Source organism: Salmo salar, unplaced genomic scaffold (genome assembly GCF_905237065.1).
Source record: "Salmo salar unplaced genomic scaffold, Ssal_v3.1, whole genome shotgun sequence".
NCBI classification, from domain to species: Eukaryota; Metazoa; Chordata; class Actinopteri; order Salmoniformes; family Salmonidae; genus Salmo; species Salmo salar.
This window is the reverse complement of record NW_025547672.1, coordinates 50,198-73,992: the sequence shown is the minus strand read 5'-3', so window position 1 is coordinate 73,992 and position 23,795 is coordinate 50,198. Positions and strand designations below refer to the sequence as shown.

Below are 23,795 nucleotides of genomic sequence, written 5' to 3'. Positions count from 1 at the left end.
CCTAGATACATTCTCCTAACCCTAGATACATTCTCCTCTAACCCTAGATACATTCTCCTAACCCTAGATACATTCTCCTAACCCTAGATACATTCTCCTAACCCTAGATACATTCTCCTAACCCTAGATACATTCTCCTAACCCTAGATACATTCTCCTAACCCTAGATACATTCTCCTAACCCTAGATACATTCTCCTAACCCTAGATACATTCTCCTAACCCTAGATACATTCTCCTAACCCTAGATACATTCTCCTAACCCTAGATACATTCTCCTAACCCTAGATACATTCTCCTAACCCTAGATACATTCTCCTAACCCTAGATACATTCTCCTAACCCTAGATACATTCTCCTAACCCTAGATACATTCTCCTAACCCTAGATACATTCTCCTAACCCTAGATACATTCTCCTAACCCTAGATACATTCTCCTAACCCTAGATACATTCTCCTAACCCTAGATACATTCTCCTAACCCTAGATACATTCTCCTAACCCTAGATACATTCTCCTAACCACCCTAGATACATTCTCCTAACCCTAGATACATTCTCCTAACCCTAGATACATTCTCCTAACCCTAGATACATTCTCCTAACCCTAGATACATTCTCCTAACCCTAACCCTAGATACATTCTCCCTAACCCTAGATACATTCTCCTAACCCTAGATACATTCTCCTAACCCTAGATACATTCTCCTAACCCTAGATACATTCTCCTAACCCTAGATACATTCTCCTAACCCTAGATACATTCTCCTAACCCTAACCCTAGATACATTCTCCTAACCCTAGATACATTCTCCTAACCCTAGATACATTCTCCTAACCCTAGATACATTCTCCTAACCTAACCCTAGATACATTCTCCTAACCCTAGATACATTCTCCTAACCCTCCTAGATACATTCTCCTAACCCTAGATACATTCTCCTAACCCTAGATACATTCTCCCCTAACCCTAGATACATTCTCCTAACCCTAGATACATTCTCCTAACCCTAGATACATTCTCCTAACCCTAGATACATTCTCCTAACCCTACCTAGATACATTCTCCTAACCCTAGATACATTCTCCTAACCCTAGATACATTCTCCTAACCCTAGATACATTCTCCTAACCCCAGATACATTCTCCTAACCCTAGATACATTCTCCTAACCCTAGATACATTCTCCTAACCCTAACCCTAGATACATTCTCCTAACCCCAGATACATTCTCCTAACCCTAGATACATTCTCCTAACCCTAGATACATTCTCCTAACCCCAGATACATTCTCCTAACCCTAGATACATTCTCCTAACCCTAGATACATTCTCCTAACCCTAGATACATTCTCCTAACCCTAGATACATTCTCCTAACCCTAGATACATTCTCCTAACCCTAGATACATTCTCCTAACCCTAACCCTAGATACATTCTCCTAACCCTAGATACATTCTCCTAACCCTAGATACATTCTCCTAACCCTAGATACATTCTCCTAACCCTAGATACATTCTCCTAACCCTAGATACATTCTCCTAACCCTAGATACATTCTCCTAACCCTAGATACATTCTCCTAACCCTAGATACATTCTCCTAACCCTAGATACATTCTCCTAACCCTAGATACATTCTCCTAACCCTAGATACATTCTCCCTAACCCTAGATACATTCTCCTACCTAACCCTAGATACATTCTCCTAACCCTAGATACATTCTCCTAACCCTAGATACATTCTCCTAACCCTAGATACATTCTCCTAACCCTAACCCTAGATACATTCTCCTAACCCTAGATACATTCTCCTAACCCTAGATACATTCTCCTAACCCTAGATACATTCTCCTAACCCCAGATACATTCTCCTAACCCTAGATACATTCTCCTAACCCTAGATACATTCTCCTAACCCTAACCCTAGATACATTCTCCTAACCCTAGATACATTCTCCTAACCCCAGATACATTCTCCTAACCCTAGATACATTCTCCTAACCCTAGATACATTCTCCTAACCCTAGATACATTCTCCTAACCCTAGATACATTCTCCTAACCCTAGATACATTCTCCTAACCCTAGATACATTCTCCTAACCCAACCCTAGATACATTCTCCTAACCCTAGATACATTCTCCTAACCCTAGATACATTCTCCTAACCCTAGATACATTCTCCTAACCCTAGATACATTCTCCTAACCCTAGATACATTCTCCTAACCCTAGATACATTCTCCTAACCCTAGATACATTCTCCTAACCTAACCCTAGATACATTCTCCTAACCCTAGATACATTCTCCTAACCCTAGATACATTCTCCTAACCCTAGATACATTCTCCTAACCCTAGATACATTCTCCCTAACCCTAGATACATTCTCCTAACCCTAACCCTAGATACATTCTCCTAACCACCCTAGATACATTCTCCTAACCCCAGATACATTCTCCTAACCCTAGATACATTCTCCTAACCCTAGATACATTCTCCTAACCTAACCCTAGATACATTCTCCTAACCCTAGATACATTCTCCTAACCCCAGATACATTCTCCTAACCCTAGATACATTCTCCTAACCCTAGATACATTCTCCTAACCCTAACCCTAGATACATTCTCCCTAACCCTAGATACATTCTCCTAACCCTAGATACATTCTCCTAACCCTAGATACATTCTCCTAACCCTAACCCTAGATACATTCTCCTAACCCTAGATACATTCTCCCTAACCCTAGATACATTCTCCTAACCCTAGATACATTCTCCTAACCCTAGATACATTCTCCTAACCCTAGATACATTCTCCTCAACCCTAGATACATTCTCCCAACCCCTAGATACATTCTCCTAACCCCTAGATACATTCTCCTAACCCTAGATACATTCTCCTAACCCTAGATACATTCTCCTAACCCTAGATACATTCTCCTAACCCTAACCCTAGATACATTCTCCTAACCCTAGATACATTCTCCTAACCCTAGATACATTCTCCTAACCCTAGATACATTCTCCTAACCCTAACCCTAGATACATTCTCCTAACCCTAGATACATTCTCCTAACCCTAGATACATTCTCCTAACCCTAGATACATTCTCCTAACCCTAGATACATTCTCCTAACCCTAGATACATTCTCCTAACCCCACCTAGATACATTCTCCCAACCCTAGATACATTCTCCTAACCCCAGATACATTCTCCTAACCCTAGATACATTCTCCTAACCCTAGATACATTCTCCCAACCCTAGATACATTCTCCTAACCCTAACCCTAGATACATTCTCCTAACCCTAGATACATTCTCCTAACCCTAGATACATTCTCCTAACCCTAGATACATTCTCCCACCAACCCTAGATACATTCTCCCCTAACCCTAGATACATTCTCCTAACCCTAGATACATTCTCCTAACCCTAGATACATTCTCCTAACCCCAGATACATTCTCCTAACCCTAGATACATTCTCCCAACCCTAGATACATTCTCCTAACCCTAACCCTAGATACATTCTCCTAACCCTAGATACATTCTCCTAACCCTAGATACATTCTCCCAACCCCTAGATACATTCTCCTAACCCTAGATACATTCTCCTAACCCTAGATACATTCTCCCAACCCTAGATACATTCTCCTAACCCTAGATACATTCTCCTAACCCTAGATACATTCTCCCAACCCTAGATACATTCTCCCCCCAACCCTAGATACATTCTCCCAACCCTAGATACATTCTCCTAACCCTAGATACATTCTCCCAACCCCAGATACATTCTCCCAACCCTAGATACATTCTCCCAACCCTAGATACATTCTCCCAACCCCAGATACATTCTCCTAACCCCAACCCTAGATACATTCTCCTCAACCCTAGATACATTCTCCCAACCCCAGATACATTCCTCCCAACCCTAGATACATTCTCCCAACCCTAGATATATTCTCCTAACCCTAGATACATTCTCCTAACCCTAGATACATTCTCCTAACCCTAGATACATTCTCCCAACCCTAGATACATTCTCCCAACCCTAACCCTAGATACATTCTCCCAACCCTAGATACATTCTCCCAACCCTAGATACATTCTCCCAACCCTAGATACATTCTCCTAACCCACCCTAGATACATTCTCCTAACCCTAGATACATTTCTCCCAACCCTAACCCTAGATACATTCTCCCAACCCTAGATACATTCTCCCAACCCTAGATACATTCTCACCCAACCCTAGATACATTCTCCCCCAACCCTAGATACATTCTCCCAACCCTAGATACATTCTCCCAACCCCAGATACATTCTCCTAACCCCAGATACATTCTCCCAACCCTAGATACATTCTCCTAACCCTAGATACATTCTCTCCAACCCTAGATACATTCTCCTAACCCTAACCCCAGATACATTCTCCCAACCCTAGATACATTCTCCAACCCTAGATACATTCTCCTAACCCTAGATACATTCTCCCAACCCTAGATACATTCTCCCAACCCTAGATACATTCTCCCAACCCTAGATACATTCTCCTAACCCTAGATACATTCTCCCAACCCTAGATACATTCTCCCAACCCTAACCCTAGATACATTCTCCTAACCCTAGATACATTCCCCAACCCCAGATACATTCTCCTCAACCCTAGATACATTCTCCCAACCCCAGATACATTCTCCCCAACCCTAGATACATTCTCCTAACCCTAGATACATTCTCCAACCCAACCCTAGATACATTCTCCCAACCCTAGATACATTCTCCCAACCCTAGATACATTCTCCTAACCCTAGATACATTCTCCCAACCCTAGATACATTCTCCTAACCCTAGATACATTCTCCTAACCTTAGATATATTCTCCTAACCCTAGATACATTCTCCTAACCCTAACCCTAGATACATCTCCCAACCCTAGATACATTCTCCTAACCCTAGATACATTCTCCCAACCCTAGATACATTCTCCTAACCCTAGATACATTCTCCTAACCCTAGATACATTCTCCCAACCCTAGATACATTCTCCCAACCCTAGATACATTCTCCTAACCCTAGATACATTCTCCTAACACTAGATACATTCTCTCCCACCCCAACCCTAGATACATTCTCCTAACCCTAGATACATTCTCTCAACCCTAGATACATTCTCCTAACCCTAGATACATTCTCCCAACCCTAGATACATTCTCCTAACCCTAGATACATTCTCCTAACCCTAACCCTAGATACATTCTCCTAACCCTAGATACATCCCATCCCTCATTACCTTTGGCTCCACGGAGGACGAAGCCAAATCCTTCACTGTCTCTCTTCTGTAGCACAGAACTCTTCTCCTCGATGACATAATCACTGGGGTCAGTGGGCAAGGATCAGTTATACAATAGAAGCAGACTTACAATACGTGTGTGTGTGGTGTGGTGTGGTGTGGTGTGGTGTGGTGTGGTGTGGTGTGTGTGTGTGTGTGTGTGTGTGTGTGTGTGTGTGTGTGTGTACGTTAGTTACCTGTAAGAGGTGTAGTTGTCATAGGAACCCACGGTGTAATGTCTGAAAAGCCTCTTGGTTCGATCCTCTCGTGTTTCTACACACACACACACACACACACACACACACACACACACACACACACACACACACACACGCACACACGCAAATCACACACACACACACACACACACACACACACACACACACACACGCAAATCACATACACACACACACACACACACACACACACACACACGCAAATCACACACACACACACACACACACACACACTTCAGTCAAGAGACATGTCCTCGTTCTCTGAAACATGTCCCCCTTCCATTAGAGGGAGTCAGTGGGTTAGAGGACCTGCAGTAGGCTAAGCAGAACACACATTATGCTGAGGGTTGGATCTTCTGTCCTTGTGGGGACTTTAAATCCCCAAAACTCCCCACAAGGACAGTAAAACGAGGAAGATTGTCCCTCGTGGGGACATAGGGGTTAGATTTAGGTTGGTTAGGTTAGGTTAGGGTTAGGGTTAGAGTTAGGGTTAGATTTAGGTTAGGTTAGGAGTTAGATTAGGTTAGGGTTAGATTTAGGTTAGGGAGTTAGACTAGGGTAGGTTGAGGTTAGATTTAGGGGTAGTTGAGTAGGTTGTAGTAGGTTAGGGTTAGATTTAGGTTGAGGTTAGGTTAGATTTAGGCTAGGTAGATGGTTGGGTTGTGTAGTTAGAGCATAGGCCAGGTTGGTTAGGAGACTGGTTAGGGTTAGGTTAGGGGTTAGGCCAGGTTAGGGATTTAGGTTAGGTTAGGGATGTTAGGGTTGGTTAGGTTAGAAGAGGTTAGAGTTAGGTTAGGCTAGGTTTAGGAGGTTAGGTGGTTAGATTTAGTGTTAGGCTAGGGGTTAGATTTAGGAGGTAGGCTGGTTAGATTTAGGCCAGGCAGGCAGATTAGGTTAGGGCAGGTCAGGGTTAGGTTAGGCCAGGCCAGGAGGTTAGGTTAGGCCAGGTTAGATTTAGGTTAGGTAGGGTTAGATTTAGGTTAGGTTAGGAGTTAGATTTAGGTTTAGGTTAGGGTTAGATTTAGGGTTAGGTTAGGGGTTAGATTTAGGTTAGGGTTAGGTTAGATTTAGGCAGGGTTGGGATTTAGGTTGAGGTTAGGAGATTTAGGTTAGGGTGTTAGATTTAGGGTAGGTTAGGTTAGACTTAGGGTCAGGTTAGGGGTTAGATCTAGGCCAGCCAGGCCCAGACTCAGGGCCACCAGGCTTCCAGGCCGGCCAGTTTTGTTCAGCCCAGGCCGGACGCAGCCAGGCAGGCCAGACTTGAGGTTAGGCAGGTCAGATTTAGGCAGGTTAGGAGATTAGGTTAGGGGGTTAGATTTGCGGTTAGGCAGGTCAGACTTCGGCCAGGGGTTAGATTTATGGTTAGGTTAGGTTAGATTTAGGGTGAGGAAGGCGTTAGGGTAGGGGTTAGATTTGAGGTTAGGTTTAGGGTTAGATTTAGGGTTATGGTTAGGGGTTAGGTTAGGGTTAGAGTTAGGGGTTAGGGTTAGGGGTTAGATTTAGGTTAGGGTAAGGGGTTAGATTTAGGTTAGGCAAGGGTTAGGTTAGGGTTAGATTTAGGGTTAGGTAAGGGGTTAGATTTAGGGTTAGGGTTAGGGCTAGAGGGTTAGATTTAGGGTTAGGGTAAGGGGTTAGATTTAGGGTTAGGGTTAGGGGTTAGATTTAGGTTAGGGTAAGGGTTGTTTAGGTTAGGTAAGGGGTTAGATTTAGGGTTAGGGTAAGGGTTAGGGTAAGGGTTAGATTTAGGGTTAGGTTAGGGTTAGGTTTAGGGTTAGATTTAGGGTTAGGTAAGGGTTAGGGTAAGGGGTTAGATTTAGGGTTAGGGTTAGGGTTAGATTTAGGGTTAGGGTAAGGGGTTAGGTAAGGGGTTAGATTTAGGGTTAGGGTAAGGGGTTAGGGTAAGGGGTTAGAATTAGGGTTAGGGGTTAGAATTAGGGTTAGGGTAAGGGGTTAGGGTAAGGGGTAGATTTAGGGTTAGGTAAGGGGTTAGGGTAAGGGGTTAGAATAAGGGTTAGGGGTTAGAATTAGGGGTAGGGGTTAGGGGTTAGGGTAAGGGTTTAGATTTAGGGTTAGGGTAAGGGGTTAGGGGTAGGGGTTAGAATTAGGGTTAGGGGTTAGAATTAGGGTTAGGGTAAGGGGTTAGATTTAGGGTTAGGGGTTAGGGTTTAGGGTTAGGGGTTAGATTTAGGGTTAGGGTAAGGGGTTAGGGTTAGGGGTTCGAATTAGGGTTAGCGTAAGGGGTTAGAATTAGGGTTAGGGGTTAGAATTAGGGTTAGGGTTAGGGGTTAGAATTAGGGTTAGCGTAAGGGGTTAGAATTAGGGTTAGGGTTAGGGGTTAGAATTAGGGTTAGGGTAAGGGGTTAGAATTAGGGTTAGGGTAAGGGGTTAGAATTAGGGTTAGGGTTAGGGGTTAGAATTAGGGTTAGGGTTAGGGGTTAGAATTAGGGTTAGGGTTAGGGGTTAGAATTAGGGTTAGGGTTAGGGGTTAGAATTAGGGTTAGGGTTAGGGGTTAGAATTAGGGTTAGGGTTAGGGGTTAGAATTAGGGTTAGGGTTAGGGGTTAGAATTAGGGTTAGGGTTAGGGGTTAGATTTAGGGTTTGGAGTTAGGATTTGGAAAGTAAATCATATTTAGGTCCCCAGGAGGAGAGATCAAAACGTGTGTGTTACCTAGGCGTGGGTCGTACTGTCTCATCTGGACCTCTTCAACACAGTCAGCAGGAAACCATCCGGTCCGTCCTTTAACAGAACCCTCCCAGAACCCTCCTTCTCCTATACTCAGCACTGGAACAACAGAATATATTAACATAGAATATATTAACATAGAATATATGGATTACCCTCCTCCTCCTATACTCAGCACTGGAACAACAGAATATATTAACATAGAATATATTAACATAGAATATATGGATTACCCTCCTCCTCCTATACTCAGCACTGGAACAACAGAATATATTAACATAGAATATATTAACATAGAATATATGGATTACCCTCCTCCTCCTATACTCAGCACTGGAACAACAGAATATATTATGTTATATATATATAATATATTATATTATAATGTACATATTAATATATTAATATAGGAATGTTAGTTCCTCTAACCCTGTCTGTTAGTTCCTTGTCTGTTAGTTCCCTGTCTGTTAGTTCCCTGTCTGTTAGTTCCCTGTCTGTTAGTTCCCTGTCTGTTAGTTCCCTGTCTGTTAGTTCCTCTAACCCTGTCTGTTAGTTCCTCTAACCCTGTCTGTTAGTTCCTCTAACCCTGTCTGTTAGATCCCTGTCTGTTAGTTCCCTGTCTGTTAGTTCCCTGTCTGTTAGTTCCCTGTCTGTTAGTTCCTCTAACCCTGTCTGTTAGTTCCCTGTCTGTTAGTTCCCTGCCTGTTAGTTCCCTGCCTGTTAGTTCCCTGTCTGTTAGTTCCCTGTCTGTTAGTTCCTCTAACCCTGTCTGTTAGTTCCCTGTCTGTTAGTTCCCTGTCTGTTAGTTCCCTGTCTGTTAGTTCTCTGTCTGTTAGTTCCCTGTCTGTTAGTTCCTCTAACCCTGTCTGTTAGTTCCCTGTCTGTTAGTTCCCTGTCTGTTAGTTCCCTGTCTGTTAGTTCCCTGTCTGTTAGTTCCCTGTCTGTTAGTTCCCTGTCTGTTAGTTCCCTGTCTGTTAGTTCCCTGTCTGTTAGTTCCCTGTCTGTTAGTTCCCTGTCTGTTATTTCCCTGTCTGTTAGTTCCCTGTCTGTTAGTTCCCTGTCTGTTAGTTCCCTGTCTGTTAGTTCCCTGTCTGTTAGTTCCCTGTCTGTTAGTTCCCTGCCTGTTAGTTCCTCTAACCCTGTCTGTTAGTTCCTCTAACCCTGTCTGTTAGTTCCCTGTCTGTTATTTCCCTGTCTGTTAGTTCCTCTAACAACTGATTGGACAGTGAGGAGGAGACAGCAGATTGGACAGTGTGGAAAGACAGCTGATTGGAGAGAGAGGAGTGTCTGACCTTTGACCCTCTCCCCCCGATGCAGGCTGATCTCCCCGGGACCCTGCGGTGTGTGAGACCGTGTAGCGATGAACGTCCTCCCTGGCACAGCGCTGTACAGCCTACGTTTCCCACGCTGCACTGGGCTGGGGGGAGATGGGGGCGGGCTGGGGTCCCTCTGTAGCCTGCCACTCGGGCTATACAAACACACACGAAAACACAGACATACACACGTACACACACACACGCACGCGCACACAGACATACACACACATAAGCATGGACACACAGACATACACACACGCAGGCATGCAGGCAGACAGGTCTGTCTGTCTGTCTGTCTGTCTGTCTGTCTGTCTGTCTGTCTGTCTGTCTGTCTGTCTGTCTGTCTGTCTGTGTGTCTCTGTTGGTCGGTCTGTGTGTGTCTGTGTGTGTCTGTGTGTGTACCTGAGGCGCCGTGTCTGTCTCGCGAAGGCTGTGTGTTTACCTGAGGCGCCGTGTCTGTCTGCGAAGGCTGTGTGTGTCCCTGAGGCGCCGTGTCTGCCTGCGAAGGCTGTGTGTGTACCTGAGGCACCGTGTCTGCCTGCGAAGGCTGTGTGTGTGTACCTGAGGCGCCGTGTCTGTCTGCGAAGGCTGTGTGTGTACCTGAGGCGCCGTGTCTGTCTCGCGAAGGCTGTGTGTGTACCTGAGGCGCCGTGTCTGCCTCGCGAAGGCTGTGTGTGTGTGTACCTGAGGCGCCGTGTCTGTCTGCGAAGGCTGTGTGTGTGTTTACCTGAGACGCCGTGTCTGCCTGCGAAGGCTGTGTGTGTCTGCCTGCCGGTTGGAAGTGTGTGTGTTCTCCAGGCTGTGGAGGGAGGGGCCGGGAGAAGTAGAGGCGGGGCTTTCCAGAGCGTTGTCGCTGGCTGAGCGAATCAGATAACGGGGAGATGACGAGCCACACACACCAACATTATTGGCCCCGCCCAGACGCCGGCGCTTTGAGGAATAGGAAGGACTCTCTCTGAAAGGCACTGAGACACAGAGACGGGTTAGGGTTCCCCACATCCACATGGTTAAACACAGACACACAGAGAAGGGTTAGGGTTCCCCACATCCACATGGTTAAACACAGACACACAGAGAAGGGTTAGGGTTCCCCACATCCACATGGTTAAACACAGACACACAGAGAAGGGTTAGGGTTCCCCACATCCACATGGTTAAACACAGACACACAGAGAAGGGTTAGGGTTCCCCACATCCACATGGTTAAACACAGACACACAGAGAAGGGTTAGGGTTCCCCACATCCACATGGTTAAACACAGACACACAGAGAAGGGTTAGGGTTCCCCACATCCACATGGTTAAACACAGACACACAGAGAAGGGTTAGGGTTCCCCACATCCACATGGTTAAACACAGACACACAGAGAAGGGTTAGGGTTCCCCACATCCACATGGTTAAACACAGACACACAGAGAAGGGTTAGGGTTCCCCACATCCACATGGTTAAACACAGACACACAGAGAAGGGTTAGGGTTCCCCACATCCACATGGTTAAACACAGACACACAGAGAAGTGTTAGGGTTCCCCACATCCACATGGTTAAACACAGACACACAGAGAAGGGTTAGGGTTCCCCACATCCACATGGTTAAACACAGACACACAGAGAAGGGTTAGGGTTCCCCACATCCACATGGTTAAACACAGACACACAGAGAAGGGTTAGGGTTCCCCACATCCACATGGTTAAACACAGACACACAGAGAAGGGTTAGGGTTCCCCACATCCACATGGTTAAACACAGACACACAGAGAAGGGTTAGGGTTCCCCACATCCACATGGTTAAACACAGACACACAGAGAAGGGTTAGGGTTCCCCACATCCACATGGTTAAACACAGACACACAGAGAAGGGTTAGGGTTCCCCACATCCACATGGTTAAACACAGACACACAGAGAAGGGTTAGGGTTCCCCACATCCACATGGTTAAACACAGACACACAGAGAAGGGTTAGGGTTCCCCACATCCACATGGTTAAACACAGACACACAGAGAAGGATTAGGGTTCCCCACATCCACATGGTTAAACACAGACACACAGAGAAGGGTTAGGGTTCCCCACATCCACATGGTTAAACACAGACACACAGAGAAGGGTTAGGGTTCACCACATCCACATGGTTAAACACAGACACACAGAGAAGGGTTAGGGTTCCCCACATCCACATGGTTAAACACAGACACACAGAGAAGGGTTAGGGTTCCCCACATCCACATGGTTAAACACAGACACACAGAGAAGGGTTAGGGTTCCCCACATCCACATGGTTAAACACAGACACACAGAGAAGGGTTAGGGTTCCCCACATCCACATGGTTAAACACAGACACACAGAGAAGGGTTAGGGTTCCCCACATCCACATGGTTAAACACAGACACATAGAGAAGGGTTAGGGTTCCCCACATCCACATGGTTAAACACAGACACACAGAGAAGGGTTAGGGTTCCCCACATCCACATGGTTAAACACAGACACACAGAGAAGGGTTAGGGTTCCCCACATCCACATGGTTAAACACAGACACACAGAGAAGGGTTAGGGTTCCCCACATCCACATGGTTAAACACAGACACACAGAGAAGGGTTAGGGTTCCCCACATCCACATGGTTAAACACAGACACACAGAGAAGGGTTAGGGTTCCCCACATCCACATGGTTAAACACAGACACACAGAGAAGGGGTAGGGTTCCCCACATCCACATGGTTAAACACAGACACACAGAGAAGGGTTAGGGTTCCCCACATCCACATGGTTAAACACAGACACACAGAGAAGGGTTAGGGTTCCCCACATCCACATGGTTAAACACAGACACACAGAGAAGGGTTAGGGTTCCCCACATCCACATGGTTAAACACAGACACACAGAGAAGGGTTAGGGTTCCCCACATCCACATGGTTAAACACAGACACACAGAGAAGGGTTAGGGTTCCCCACATCCACATGGTTAAACACAGACACACAGAGAAGGGTTAGGGTTCCCCACATCCACATGGTTAAACACAGACACACAGAGAAGGGTTAGGGTTCCCCACATCCACATGGTTAAACACAGACACACAGAGAAGGGTTAGGGTTCCCCACATCCACATGGTTAAACACAGACACACAGAGAAGGGTTAGGGTTCCCCACATCCACATGGTTAAACACAGACACACAGAGAAGGGTTAGGGTTCCCCACATCCACATGGTTAAACACAGACACACAGAGAAGGATTAGGGTTCCCCACATCCACATGGTTAAACACAGACACACAGAGAAGGGTTAGGGTTCCCCACATCCACATGGTTAAACACAGACACACAGAGAAGGGTTAGGGTTCCCCACATCCACATGGTTAAACACAGACACACAGAGAAGGGTTAGGGTTCCCCACATCCACATGGTTAAACACAGACACACAGAGAAGGGTTAGGGTTCCCCACATCCACATGGTTAAACACAGACACACAGAGAAGGGTTAGGGTTCCCCACATCCACATGGTTAAACACAGACACACAGAGAAGGGTTAGGGTTCCCCACATCCACATGGTTAAACACAGACACACAGAGAAGGGTTAGGGTTCCCCACATCCACATGGTTAAACACAGACACACAGAGAAGGGTTAGGGTTCCCCACATCCACATGGTTAAACACAGACACACAGAGAAGGGTTAGGGTTCCCCACATCCACATGGTTAAACACAGACACACAGAGAAGGGTTAGGGTTCCCCACATCCACATGGTTAAACACAGACACACAGAGAAGGGTTAGGGTTCCCCACATCCACATGGTTAAACACAGACACACAGAGAAGGGTTAGGGTTCCCCACATCCACATGGTTAAACACAGACACACAGAGAAGGGTTAGGGTTCCCCACATCCACATGGTTAAACACAGACACACAGAGAAGGGTTAGGGTTCCCCACATCCACATGGTTAAACACAGACACACAGAGAAGGGGTTAGGGTTCCCCACATCCACATGGTTAAACACAGACACACAGAGAAGGGTTAGGGTTCCCCACATCCACATGGTTAAACACAGACACACAGAGAAGGGTTAGGGTTCCCCACATCCACATGGTTAAACACAGACACACAGAGAAGGGTTAGGGTTCCCCACATCCACATGGTTAAACACAGACAAACAGAGAAGGGTTAGGGTTCCCCACATCCACATGGTTAAACACAGACACACAGAGAAGGGTTAGGGTTCCCCACATCCACATGGTTAAACACAGACAAACAGAGAAGGGTTAGGGTTCCCCACATCCACATGGTTAAACACAGACACACAGAGAAGGATTAGGGTTCCCCACAGACTCACAGGGTCCAGGATGGACTCACCTACGTCTGAGGCCTTATGGATCTTAATGATCTCTGCCAGGTCAAAATTCCCAGCAATGATGGCCACCTACATAGACACACATATACCTTTCTATTTGGATCCACAGTGAACCATTGTCAGAAACGAGCATTAAAACTATACCAAATCACACTGCATTCTGTGTTGTAGTTCATTACCTGAAAAGCTGTTTGGTTGTTGTAGTTCTTAATGTCTTTATTTGTTCCTCTGAACAGCAGAACTCTGGCACAGCCTTCCTGAGAAACGAAACGTCACAGTCAGGCACACATAACAGCCCTGCTTACCTGGTTGTATAGACCACAGGTGTAGTGTTACCTGGTTGTACAGACCACACAGGTGTAGTGTTACCTGGTTGTATAGACCACAGGTGTAGTGTTACCTGGTTGTACAGACCACAGGTGTAGTGTTACCTGGTTGTATAGACCACAGGTGTAGTGTTACCTGGTTGTATAGACCACACAGGTGTAGTGTTACCTGGTTGTATAGACCACAGGTGTAGTGTTACCTGGTTGTATAGACCACAGGTGTAGTGTTACCTGGTTGTACAGACCACACAGGTGTAGTGTTACCTGGTTGTACAGACCACAGGTGTAGTGTTACCTGGTTGTATAGACCACAGGTGTAGTGTTACCTGGTTGTACAGACCACACAGGTGTAGTGTTACCTGGTTGTATAGACCACACAGGTGTAGTGTTACCTAGTTGTATAGACCACATTTGTAGTGTTACCTGGTTGTATAGACCACACAGGTGTAGTGTTACCTGGTTGTATAGACCACAGGTGTAGTGTTACCTGGTTGTATAGACCACACAGGTGTAGTGTTACCTGGTTGTATAGACCACAGGTGTAGTGTTACCTGGTTGTATAGACCACACAGGTGTAGTGTTACCTGGTTGTATAGACCACTGGTGTAGTGTTACCTGGTTGTACAGACTACATGTGTAGTGTTACCTGGTTGTATAGACCACAGGTCTAGTGTTACCTGGTTGTACAGACTACAGGTGTAGTGTTACCTGGTTGTACAGACTACAGGTGTAGTGTTACCTGGTTGTATAGACCACAGGTGTAGTGTTACCTGGTTGTATAGACCACAGGTGTAGTGTTACCTGGTTGTATAGACCACAGGTGTAGTGTTACCTGGTTGTATAGACCACAGGTGTAGTGTTACCTGGTTGTACAGACCACAGGTGTAGTGTTACCTGGTTGTATAGACCATAGGTGCAGTGTTACCTGGTTGTATAGACCACAGGTGTAGTGTTACCTGGTTGTACAGACCACACAGGTGTAGTGTTACCTGGTTGTACAGACCACAGGTGTAGTGTTACCTGGTTGTATAGACCACAGGTGTAGTGTTACCTGGTTGTATAGACCACAGGTGTAGTGTTACCTGGTTGTATAGACCACAGGTGTAGTGTTACCTGGTTGTATAGACCACAGGTGTAGTGTTACCTGGTTGTATAGACCACACAGGTGTAGTGTTACTTGATTGTATAGACCACACAGGTGTAGTGTTACCTGGTTGTATAGACCACAGGTGTAGTGTTACCTGGTTGTATAGACCACAAGTGTAGTGTTACCTGGTTGTATAGACCACCGGTGTAGTGTTACCTGGTTGTATAGACCACAGGTGTAGTGTTACCTGGTTGTATAGACCACAGGTGTAGTGTTACCTGGTTGTATAGACCACAGGTGTAGTGTTACCTGGTTGTATAGACCACACAGGTGTAGTGTTACCTGGTTGTATAGACCACAGGTGTAGTGTTACCTGGTTGTATAGACCACAGGTGTAGTGTTAACTGGTTGTATAGACCACACAGGTGTAGTGTTACCTGGTTGTACAGACCACAGGTGTAGTGTTACCTGGTTGTATAGACCACACAGGTGTAGTGTTACCTGGTTGTATAGACCACAGGTGTAGTGTTACCTGGTTGTATAGACCACAGGTGTAGTGTTACCTGGTTGTATAGACCACAGGTGTAGTGTTACCTGGTTGTATAGACCACGGGTGTAGTGTTACCTGGTTGTACAGACCACAGGTGTAGTGTTACCTGGTTGTATAGACCACAGGTGTAGTGTTACCTGGTTGTACAGACCACAGGTGTAGTGTTACCTGGTTGTATAGACCACAGGTGTAGTGTTACCTGGTTGTATAGGCCACAGGTGTAGTGTTACCTGGTTGTATAGACCACAGGTGTAGTGCTACCTGGTTGTATAGACCACACAGGTGTAGTGTTACCTGGTTGTACAGACCACAGGTGTAGTGTTACCTGGTTGTATAGACCACAGGTGTAGTGTTACCTGGTTGTATAGACCACAGGTGTAGTGTTACCTGGTTGTATAGACCACAGGTGTAGTGTTACCTGGTTGTACAGACCACAGGTGTAGTGTTACCTGGTTGTATAGACCACAGGTGTAGTGTTACCTGGTTGTATAGACCACAGGTGTAGTGTTACCTGGTTGTATAGACCACAGGTGTAGTGTTACCTGGTTGTATAGACCACACAGGTGCAGGGCAGTGTTCCCTGAGGCATTCTGGGAGCTCATGTCGGCTCCGTAAAACAGCAGATGTTCCAGGTGCTGCACGTTCCCATGACGACATGCCTGGAGAGAAACGACATGTCACATAGATGATCTAATCTTCCCATTGTTTTGTAGACGGCAGGGTGGGAAGACCCTTTGACTAAATGGATTCTTCAGGAGTTTGACAATGAGGTCATTTACCTAATTCCCCAGAGTCAGGTGAACTTGCGGATACCATTTGTATGTCTCTGCGTGAGGTTTGTAATATGTCCCTTTTTGGGTGACCCCAAGTTCACACAGAAATAGGAGTTATAGATACAGTGGGGGAAAAAAGGATTTGATCCCTGCTGATTTTGTACGTTTGCCCACTGATAAAGAAATGATCAGTCTATAATTTTAATGGTAGGTTTATTTGAACAGTGAGAGACAGAATAACAACAAAAAAATCCAGAAAAACGCATGTCAAAAATGTTATAAATTGATTTGCATTTTAATGTGAAGAGCACCCCTGTTTTGTCCCATAGCTACCAGGCTGTGGCAGTGTGAAGAGCACCCCTGCAGATACACATATAGATACTCTGTATGACTGTGTGGGAGAAAGTCGTGCATTGTGCTCATCTCAATGGGCGCATTTGAGCGAATCACTTTTTGTCAAAGTCACTGACCATCGTTGGTCATCTCGCCTTTCAAAGTGTGTTGCATTATTTACAAAAATCATGTGATCTCTGAGGTCGTGAATTTTCGACTGCAGTCGATTGCAAGTTTCTGCAGTTGTTCTTCACCAACTATTATTTATTTAGTCACCGTTTCTCCCCAATTTCTGGCGATTACAATCTTGTCTCATCGCTGCAACTCCCCAACTGGCTCGGGAGAGGATATGGTTCGTCATGTAGGTTGAGAGGGGGTGCATCTTGGCTATAAAAGATCTTTGTACTTTTGTGTTGTCACTATCAACGGTTCATTAGAAATGGCGAATCGTTGAAAGTCAAGTGCTAATGCAAAGCTCTTGTTATTAAAGATGTAGTTTAAGTATAACTCTGACTGGTGTGTGAAGTTTGTAACTCTTCTCATTTGGTAATGCAGAAATTAGCCACCACACTTTGCATTCTTGGGTACAGGAACAATGGTGGCCATCTTGAAGCATGTGGGGACAGCAGACTGGGATAGGGAGAGATTGAATATGTGTTTAAACACACCAGCCAGCTAGTCTGCCCATGCTCTGAGGATGCGGCTAGGGATGCCATCTGGGTCAGCAGCCTTGGAGGGTTAACACGTTTAAATGTCTTAATCACGTCGGTCACGGAGGAGGAGAGCCCATAGTCCTTGGTGGCGGGCCACATCGGTGGCACTGTATTATCCTCAAAGTGTGCAAAGAAGGTGTTTAGTTTGTCTGGAAGCAAGACGTCGTTGTCCACGACGTGGCTGGTTTTCTTTTTGTAGTCCGTGATTGTCTGAAGACCCTGCCACATACGTCTCGTGTCTGGACCGTTGCATTGCGACTCCACTTTGTCTCTATACTGAAATGTCACTTGTTTGATTGCCTTGTAGAGGGAATAACTACACTGTTTGTATTAGGCCATATTCCCAGTCACCTTCCCATCGTTAAATAAGGTGGTTCGCGCTTTCAGTTTTGCGCGAATGCCGCCATCTATCCACGGTTTCTGGTTAGGGTAGGTTTAATAGTCACAGTAAGTACATCTTCTCCTATACACTTCCTTATAAACTCACTCACCGAATCAGCGAATACGTCAATATTATTCTCTGAGGCTACCCGGAACATGTCCCAGGCCGTGTGATTAAAAACACTCTTGAAGCGTGGTTTCCGATTGCTCAGACCAGTGTTGAATAGTCCTTAGCATGGGTACATCCTGTTTCTGCCTATAGGAAGGGAGGAGCAAAATGGAGTCGTGGTCAGATTTGCCAAAAGGAGGGCGGGGGAGGGCCTTGTATGCATCTCGGAAGTTAGAGTAGCAGTGATCAGTGTATTTCCAGCTTGAGTGCTACAGTCAATATGCTGATAGAATTTAAGTAGCCTTAAAATCCCCAGCTACAATAAATGCAGCCTCAGGATATATGGTTTCCAGTTTGCATAGAGTCCAGTGAAGTTCCTTGAGGGCCGTCGTGGTATCGGATTGAGGGGGGAATATACACGTCTGTGATAATAACCGACGAGAATTCTCTTGGGAGATAATATGGTCGGCATTTGATTGTGAGGAATTCTAGGTCAGGTGAACAAAAGGACTTGAGTTCCTGTATGTTGTTACAATTACACCATGAGTTGTTAATCATGAAACATACACCCCCGCCCTCCTTCTTCCTGGAAAGATGTTTATTCCTGTCGGCGTGACACACAAAGAATCCAGGTGGCTGTACCGCCTCCAACAGGATATACCCGGAGAGCCATGTGTCCGTGAAACAGAGTATGTTTCCATCCCTGATGTCTCTCTGGAACCTTTGCCCTAATTTCGTCTACCTCGTTATCTAGAGACTGGACATTAACGAGTAATATACTCAGAAGCGGTGGGTGGTGTGCGTAATATACTCAGAAGCGGTGGGTGGTGTGAGTAATATACTCAGAAGCGGTGGGTGGTGTGCGTAATATACTCAGAAGCGGTGGGTGGTGTGAGTAATATACTCAGAAGCGGTGGGTGGTGTGCGTAATATACTCAGAAGCGGTGGGTGGTGTGCGTAATATACTCAGAAGCGGTGGGTGGTGTGAGTAATATACTCAGAAGCGGTGGGTGGTGTGCGTAATATACTCAGAAGCGGTGGGGGTGTGCGTAATATACTCAGAAGCGGTGGGTGGTGTGAGTAATATACTCAGAAGCGGTGGGTGGTGTGCGTAATATACTCAGAAGCGGTGGGTGGTGTGCGTAATATACTCAGAAGTGGTGGGTGGTGTGCGTAATATACTCAGAAGCGGTGGGTGGTGTGAGTAATATACTCAGAAGCGGTGGGTGGTGTGCGTAATATACTCAGAAGCGGTGGGTGGTGTGCGTAATATACTCAGAAGCGGTGGGTGGTGTGCGTAATATACTCAGAAGCGGTGGGTGGTGTGCGTAATATACTCAGAAGCGGTGGGTGGTGTGCGTAATATACTCAGAAGCGGTGGGTGGTGTGCGTAATATACTCAGAAGCGGTGGGTGGTGTGCGTAATATACTCAGAAGCGGTGGGTGGTGTGCGTAATATACTCAGAAGCGGTGGGTGGTGTGCGTAATATACTCAGAAGCGGTGGGTGGTGTGCGTAATATACTCAGAAGCGGTGGGTGGTGTGCGTAATATACTCAGAAGCGGTGGGTGGTGTGCGTAATATACTCAGAAGCGGTGGGTGGTGTGCGTAATATACTCAGAAGCGGTGGGTGGTGTGCGTAATATACTCAGAAGCGGTGGGTGGTGTGCGTAATATACTCAGAAGCGGTGGGTGGTGTGCGTAATATACTCAGAAGCGGTGGGTGGTGTGCGTAATATACTCAGAAGCGGTGGGTGGTGTGCGTAATATACTCAGAAGCGGTGGGTGGTGTGCGTAATATACTCAGAAGCGGTGGGTGGTGTGCGTAATATACTCAGAAGCGGTGGGTGGTGTGCGTAATATACTCAGAAGCGGTGGGTGGTGTGCGTAATATACTCAGAAGCGGTGGGTGGTGTGCGTAATATACTCAGAAGCGGTGGGTGGTGTGCGTAATATACTCAGAAGCGGTGGGTGGTGTGCGTAATATACTCAGAAGCGGTGGGTGGTGTGCGTAATATACTCAGAAGCGGTGGGTGGTGTGCGTAATATACTCAGAAGCGGTGGGTGGTGTGCGTAATATACTCAGAAGCGGTGGGTGGTGTGCGTAATATACTCAGAAGCGGTGGGTGGTGTGCGTAATATACTCAGAAGCGGTGGGTGGTGTGCGTAATATACTCAGAAGCGGTGGGTGGTGTGCGTAATATACTCACACAGCCCTTATTTCCCTCATTCAAATGCAAATCAATTTATAACATTTTTGACATGCGTTTTTCTGGATTTTTGTTGTTGTTATTCTGTCTCTCACTGTTCAAATAAACATTATAGACTGATCCTTTCTTTATCAGTGGACAAACGCACAAAATCAGCAGGGATCAAATACTTTTTCCCTCCTCACTGTATAAAAAACCCAAACCTATAATAACCTTGGTGTGTGTGTGTGTGTTACCTGGTGTACCTCTCCCCAGCCATTCTCGTCCTATAATAACCTTGGTGTGTGTGTGTTACCTGGTGTACCTCTCCCCAGCCATTCTCGTCCTATAATAACCTTGGTGTGTGTGTGTTACCTGGTGTACCTCTCCCCAGCCATTCTCGTCCTATAATAACCTTGGTGTGTGTGTGTTACCTGGTGTACCTCTCCCCAGCCATTCTCGTCCTATAATAACCTTGGTGTGTGTGTGTTACCTGGTGTACCTCTCCCCAGCCATTCTCGTCCTATAATAACCTTGGTGTGTATGTGTGTTACCTGGTGTACCTCTCCCCAGCCATTCTCGTCCTATAATAACCTTGGTGTGTGTGTGTGTGTTACCTGGTGTACCTCTCCCCAGCCATTCTCGTCCTATAATAACCTTGGTGTGTGTGTGTTACCTGGTGTACCTCTCCCCAGCCATTCTCGTCCTATAATAACCTTGGTGTGTGTGTGTGTGTTACCTGGTGTACCTCTCCCCAGCCATTCTCGTCCTATAATAACCTTGGTGTGTGTGTGTTACCTGGTGTACCTCTCCCCAGCCATTCTCGTCCTATAATAACCTTGGTGTGTGTGTGTGTTACCTGGTGTACCTCTCCCCAGCCATTCTCGTCCTATAATAACCTTGGTGTGTGTGTGTGTGTTACCTGGTGTACCTCTCCCCAGCCATTCTCGTCCTATAATAACCTTGGTGTGTGTGTGTGTTACCTGGTGTACCTCTCCCCAGCCATTCTCGTCCTATAATAACCTTGGTGTGTGTGTGTTACCTGGTGTACCTCTCCCCAGCCATTCTCGTCCTATAATAACCTTGGTGTGTGTGTGTTACCTGGTGTACCTCTCCCCAGCCATTCTCGTCCTATAATAACCTTGGTGTGTGTGTGTTACCTGGTGTACCTCTCCCCAGCCATTCTCGTCCTATAATAACCTTGGTGTGTGTGTGTTACCTGGTGTACCTCTCCCCAGCCATTCTCGTCCTATAATAACCTTGGTGTGTGTGTGTGTGTTACCTGGTGTACCTCTCCCCAGCCATTCTCGTCCTATAATAACCTTGGTGTGTGTGTGTTACCTGGTGTACCTCTCCCCAGCCATTCTCGTCCTATAATAACCTTGGTGTGTGTGTGTTACCTGGTGTATCTCTCCCCAGCCATTCTCGTCCTATAATAACCTTGGTGTGTGTGTGTGTGTTACCTGGTGTACCTCTCCCCAGCCATTCTCGTCCTATAATAACCTTGGTGTGTGTGTGTGTGTTACCTGGTGTACCTCTCCCCAGCCATTCTCGTCCTATAATAACCTTGGTGTGTGTGTGTGTGTTACCTGGTGTACCTCTCCCCAACCATTCTCGTCCTATAATAACCTTGGTGTGTGTGTGTGTGTTACCTGGTGTATCTCTCCCCAGCCATTCTCGTCCTATAATAACCTTGGTGTGTGTGTGTTACCTGGTGTACCTCTCCCCAGCCATTCTCGTCCTATAATAACCTTGGTGTGTGTGTGTGTGTTACCTGGTGTACCTCTCCCCAGCCATTCTCGTCCTATAATAACCTTGGTGTGTGTGTGTTACCTGGTGTACCTCTCCCCAGCCATTCTCGTCCTATAATAACCTTGGTGTGTGTGTGTGTGTTACCTGGTGTACCTCTCCCCAGCCATTCTCGTCCTATAATAACCTTGGTGTGTGTGTGTTACCTGGTGTACCTCTCCCCAGCCATTCTCGTCCTATAATAACCTTGGTGTGTGTGTGTTACCTGGTGTACCTCTCCCCAGCCATTCTCGTCCTATAATAACCTTGGTGTGTGTGTGTGTGTTACCTGGTGTACCTCTCCCCAGCCATTCTCGTCCTATAATAACCTTGGTGTGTGTGTGTGTGTTACCTGGTGTACCTCTCCCCAGCCATTCTCGTCCTATAATAACCTTGGTGTGTGTGTGTTACCTGGTGTACCTCTCCCCAGCCATTCTCGTCCTATAATAACCTTGGTGTGTGTGTGTGTGTTACCTGGTGTACCTCTCCCCAGCCATTCTCGTCCTATAATAACCTTGGTGTGTGTGTGTTACCTGGTGTACCTCTCCCCAGCCATTCTCGTCCTATAATAACCTTGGTGTGTGTGTGTTACCTGGTGTACCTCTCCCCAGCCATTCTCGTCCTATAATAACCTTGGTGTGTGTGTGTTACCTGGTGTACCTCTCCCCAGCCATTCTCGTCCTATAATAACCTTGGTGTGTGTGTGTTACCTGGTGTACCTCTCCCCAGCCATTCTCATCCTATAATAACCTTGGTGTGTGTGTGTTACCTGGTGTACCTCTCCCCAGCCATTCTCGTCCTATAATAACCTTGGTGTGTGTGTGTTACCTGGTGTACCTCTCCCCAGCCATTCTCGTCCTATAATAACCTTGGTGTGTGTGTGTTACCTGGTGTACCTCTCCCCAGCCATTCTCGTCCTATAATAACCTTGGTGTGTGTGTGTTACCTGGTGTACCTCTCCCCAGCCATTCTCGTCCTATAATAACCTTGGTGTGTGTGTGTGTTACCTGGTGTACCTCTCCCCAGCCATTCTCGTCCTATAATAACCTTGGTGTGTGTGTGTTACCTGGTGTACCTCTCCCCAGCCATTCTCGTCCTATAATAACCTTGGTGTGTGTGTGTTACCTGGTGTACCTCTCCCCAGCCATTCTCGTCCTATAATAACCTTGGTGTGTGTGTGTTACCTGGTGTATCTCTCCCCAGCCATTCTCGTCCTATAATAACCTTGGTGTGTGTGTGTTACCTGGTGTACCTCTCCCCAGCCATTCTCGTCTTATAATAACCTTGGTGTGTGTGTGTTACCTGGTGTACCTCTCCCCAGCCATTCTCGTCCTATAATAACCTTGGTGTGTGTGTGTTACCTGGTGTACCTCTCCCCAGCCATTCTCGTCCCTATAATAACCTTGGTGTGTGTGTGTTACCTGGTGTACCTCTCCCCAGCCATTCTCGTCCTATAATAACCTTGGTGTGTGTGTGTTACCTGGTGTACCTCTCCCCAGCCATTCTCGTCCTATAATAACCTTGGTGTGTGTGTGTGTGTTACCTGGTGTACCTCTCCCCAGCCATTCTCGTCCTATAATAACCTTGGTGTGTGTGTGTTACCTGGTGTACCTCTCCCCAGCCATTC

General features: G+C 46.3%; 1 protein-coding gene across 1 annotated transcript in view; it reads right to left on the bottom strand.

The window, feature by feature from the left end:
* The window catches only part of LOC123732152 (SH3 and multiple ankyrin repeat domains protein 3-like), a 112,044-nt gene that overhangs the window by 67,495 nt on the left and 20,754 nt on the right, over positions 1-23,795 (bottom strand). Inside the window, 8 exon segments of the mRNA XM_045711500.1 lie at positions 5,291-5,373; positions 5,527-5,602; positions 8,234-8,347; positions 9,541-9,716; positions 10,292-10,529; positions 13,923-13,989; positions 14,100-14,177; positions 16,426-16,542. Of these exon segments, the coding sequence (XP_045567456.1) occupies positions 5,291-5,373; positions 5,527-5,602; positions 8,234-8,347; positions 9,541-9,716; positions 10,292-10,529; positions 13,923-13,989; positions 14,100-14,177; positions 16,426-16,542 (949 nt within the window).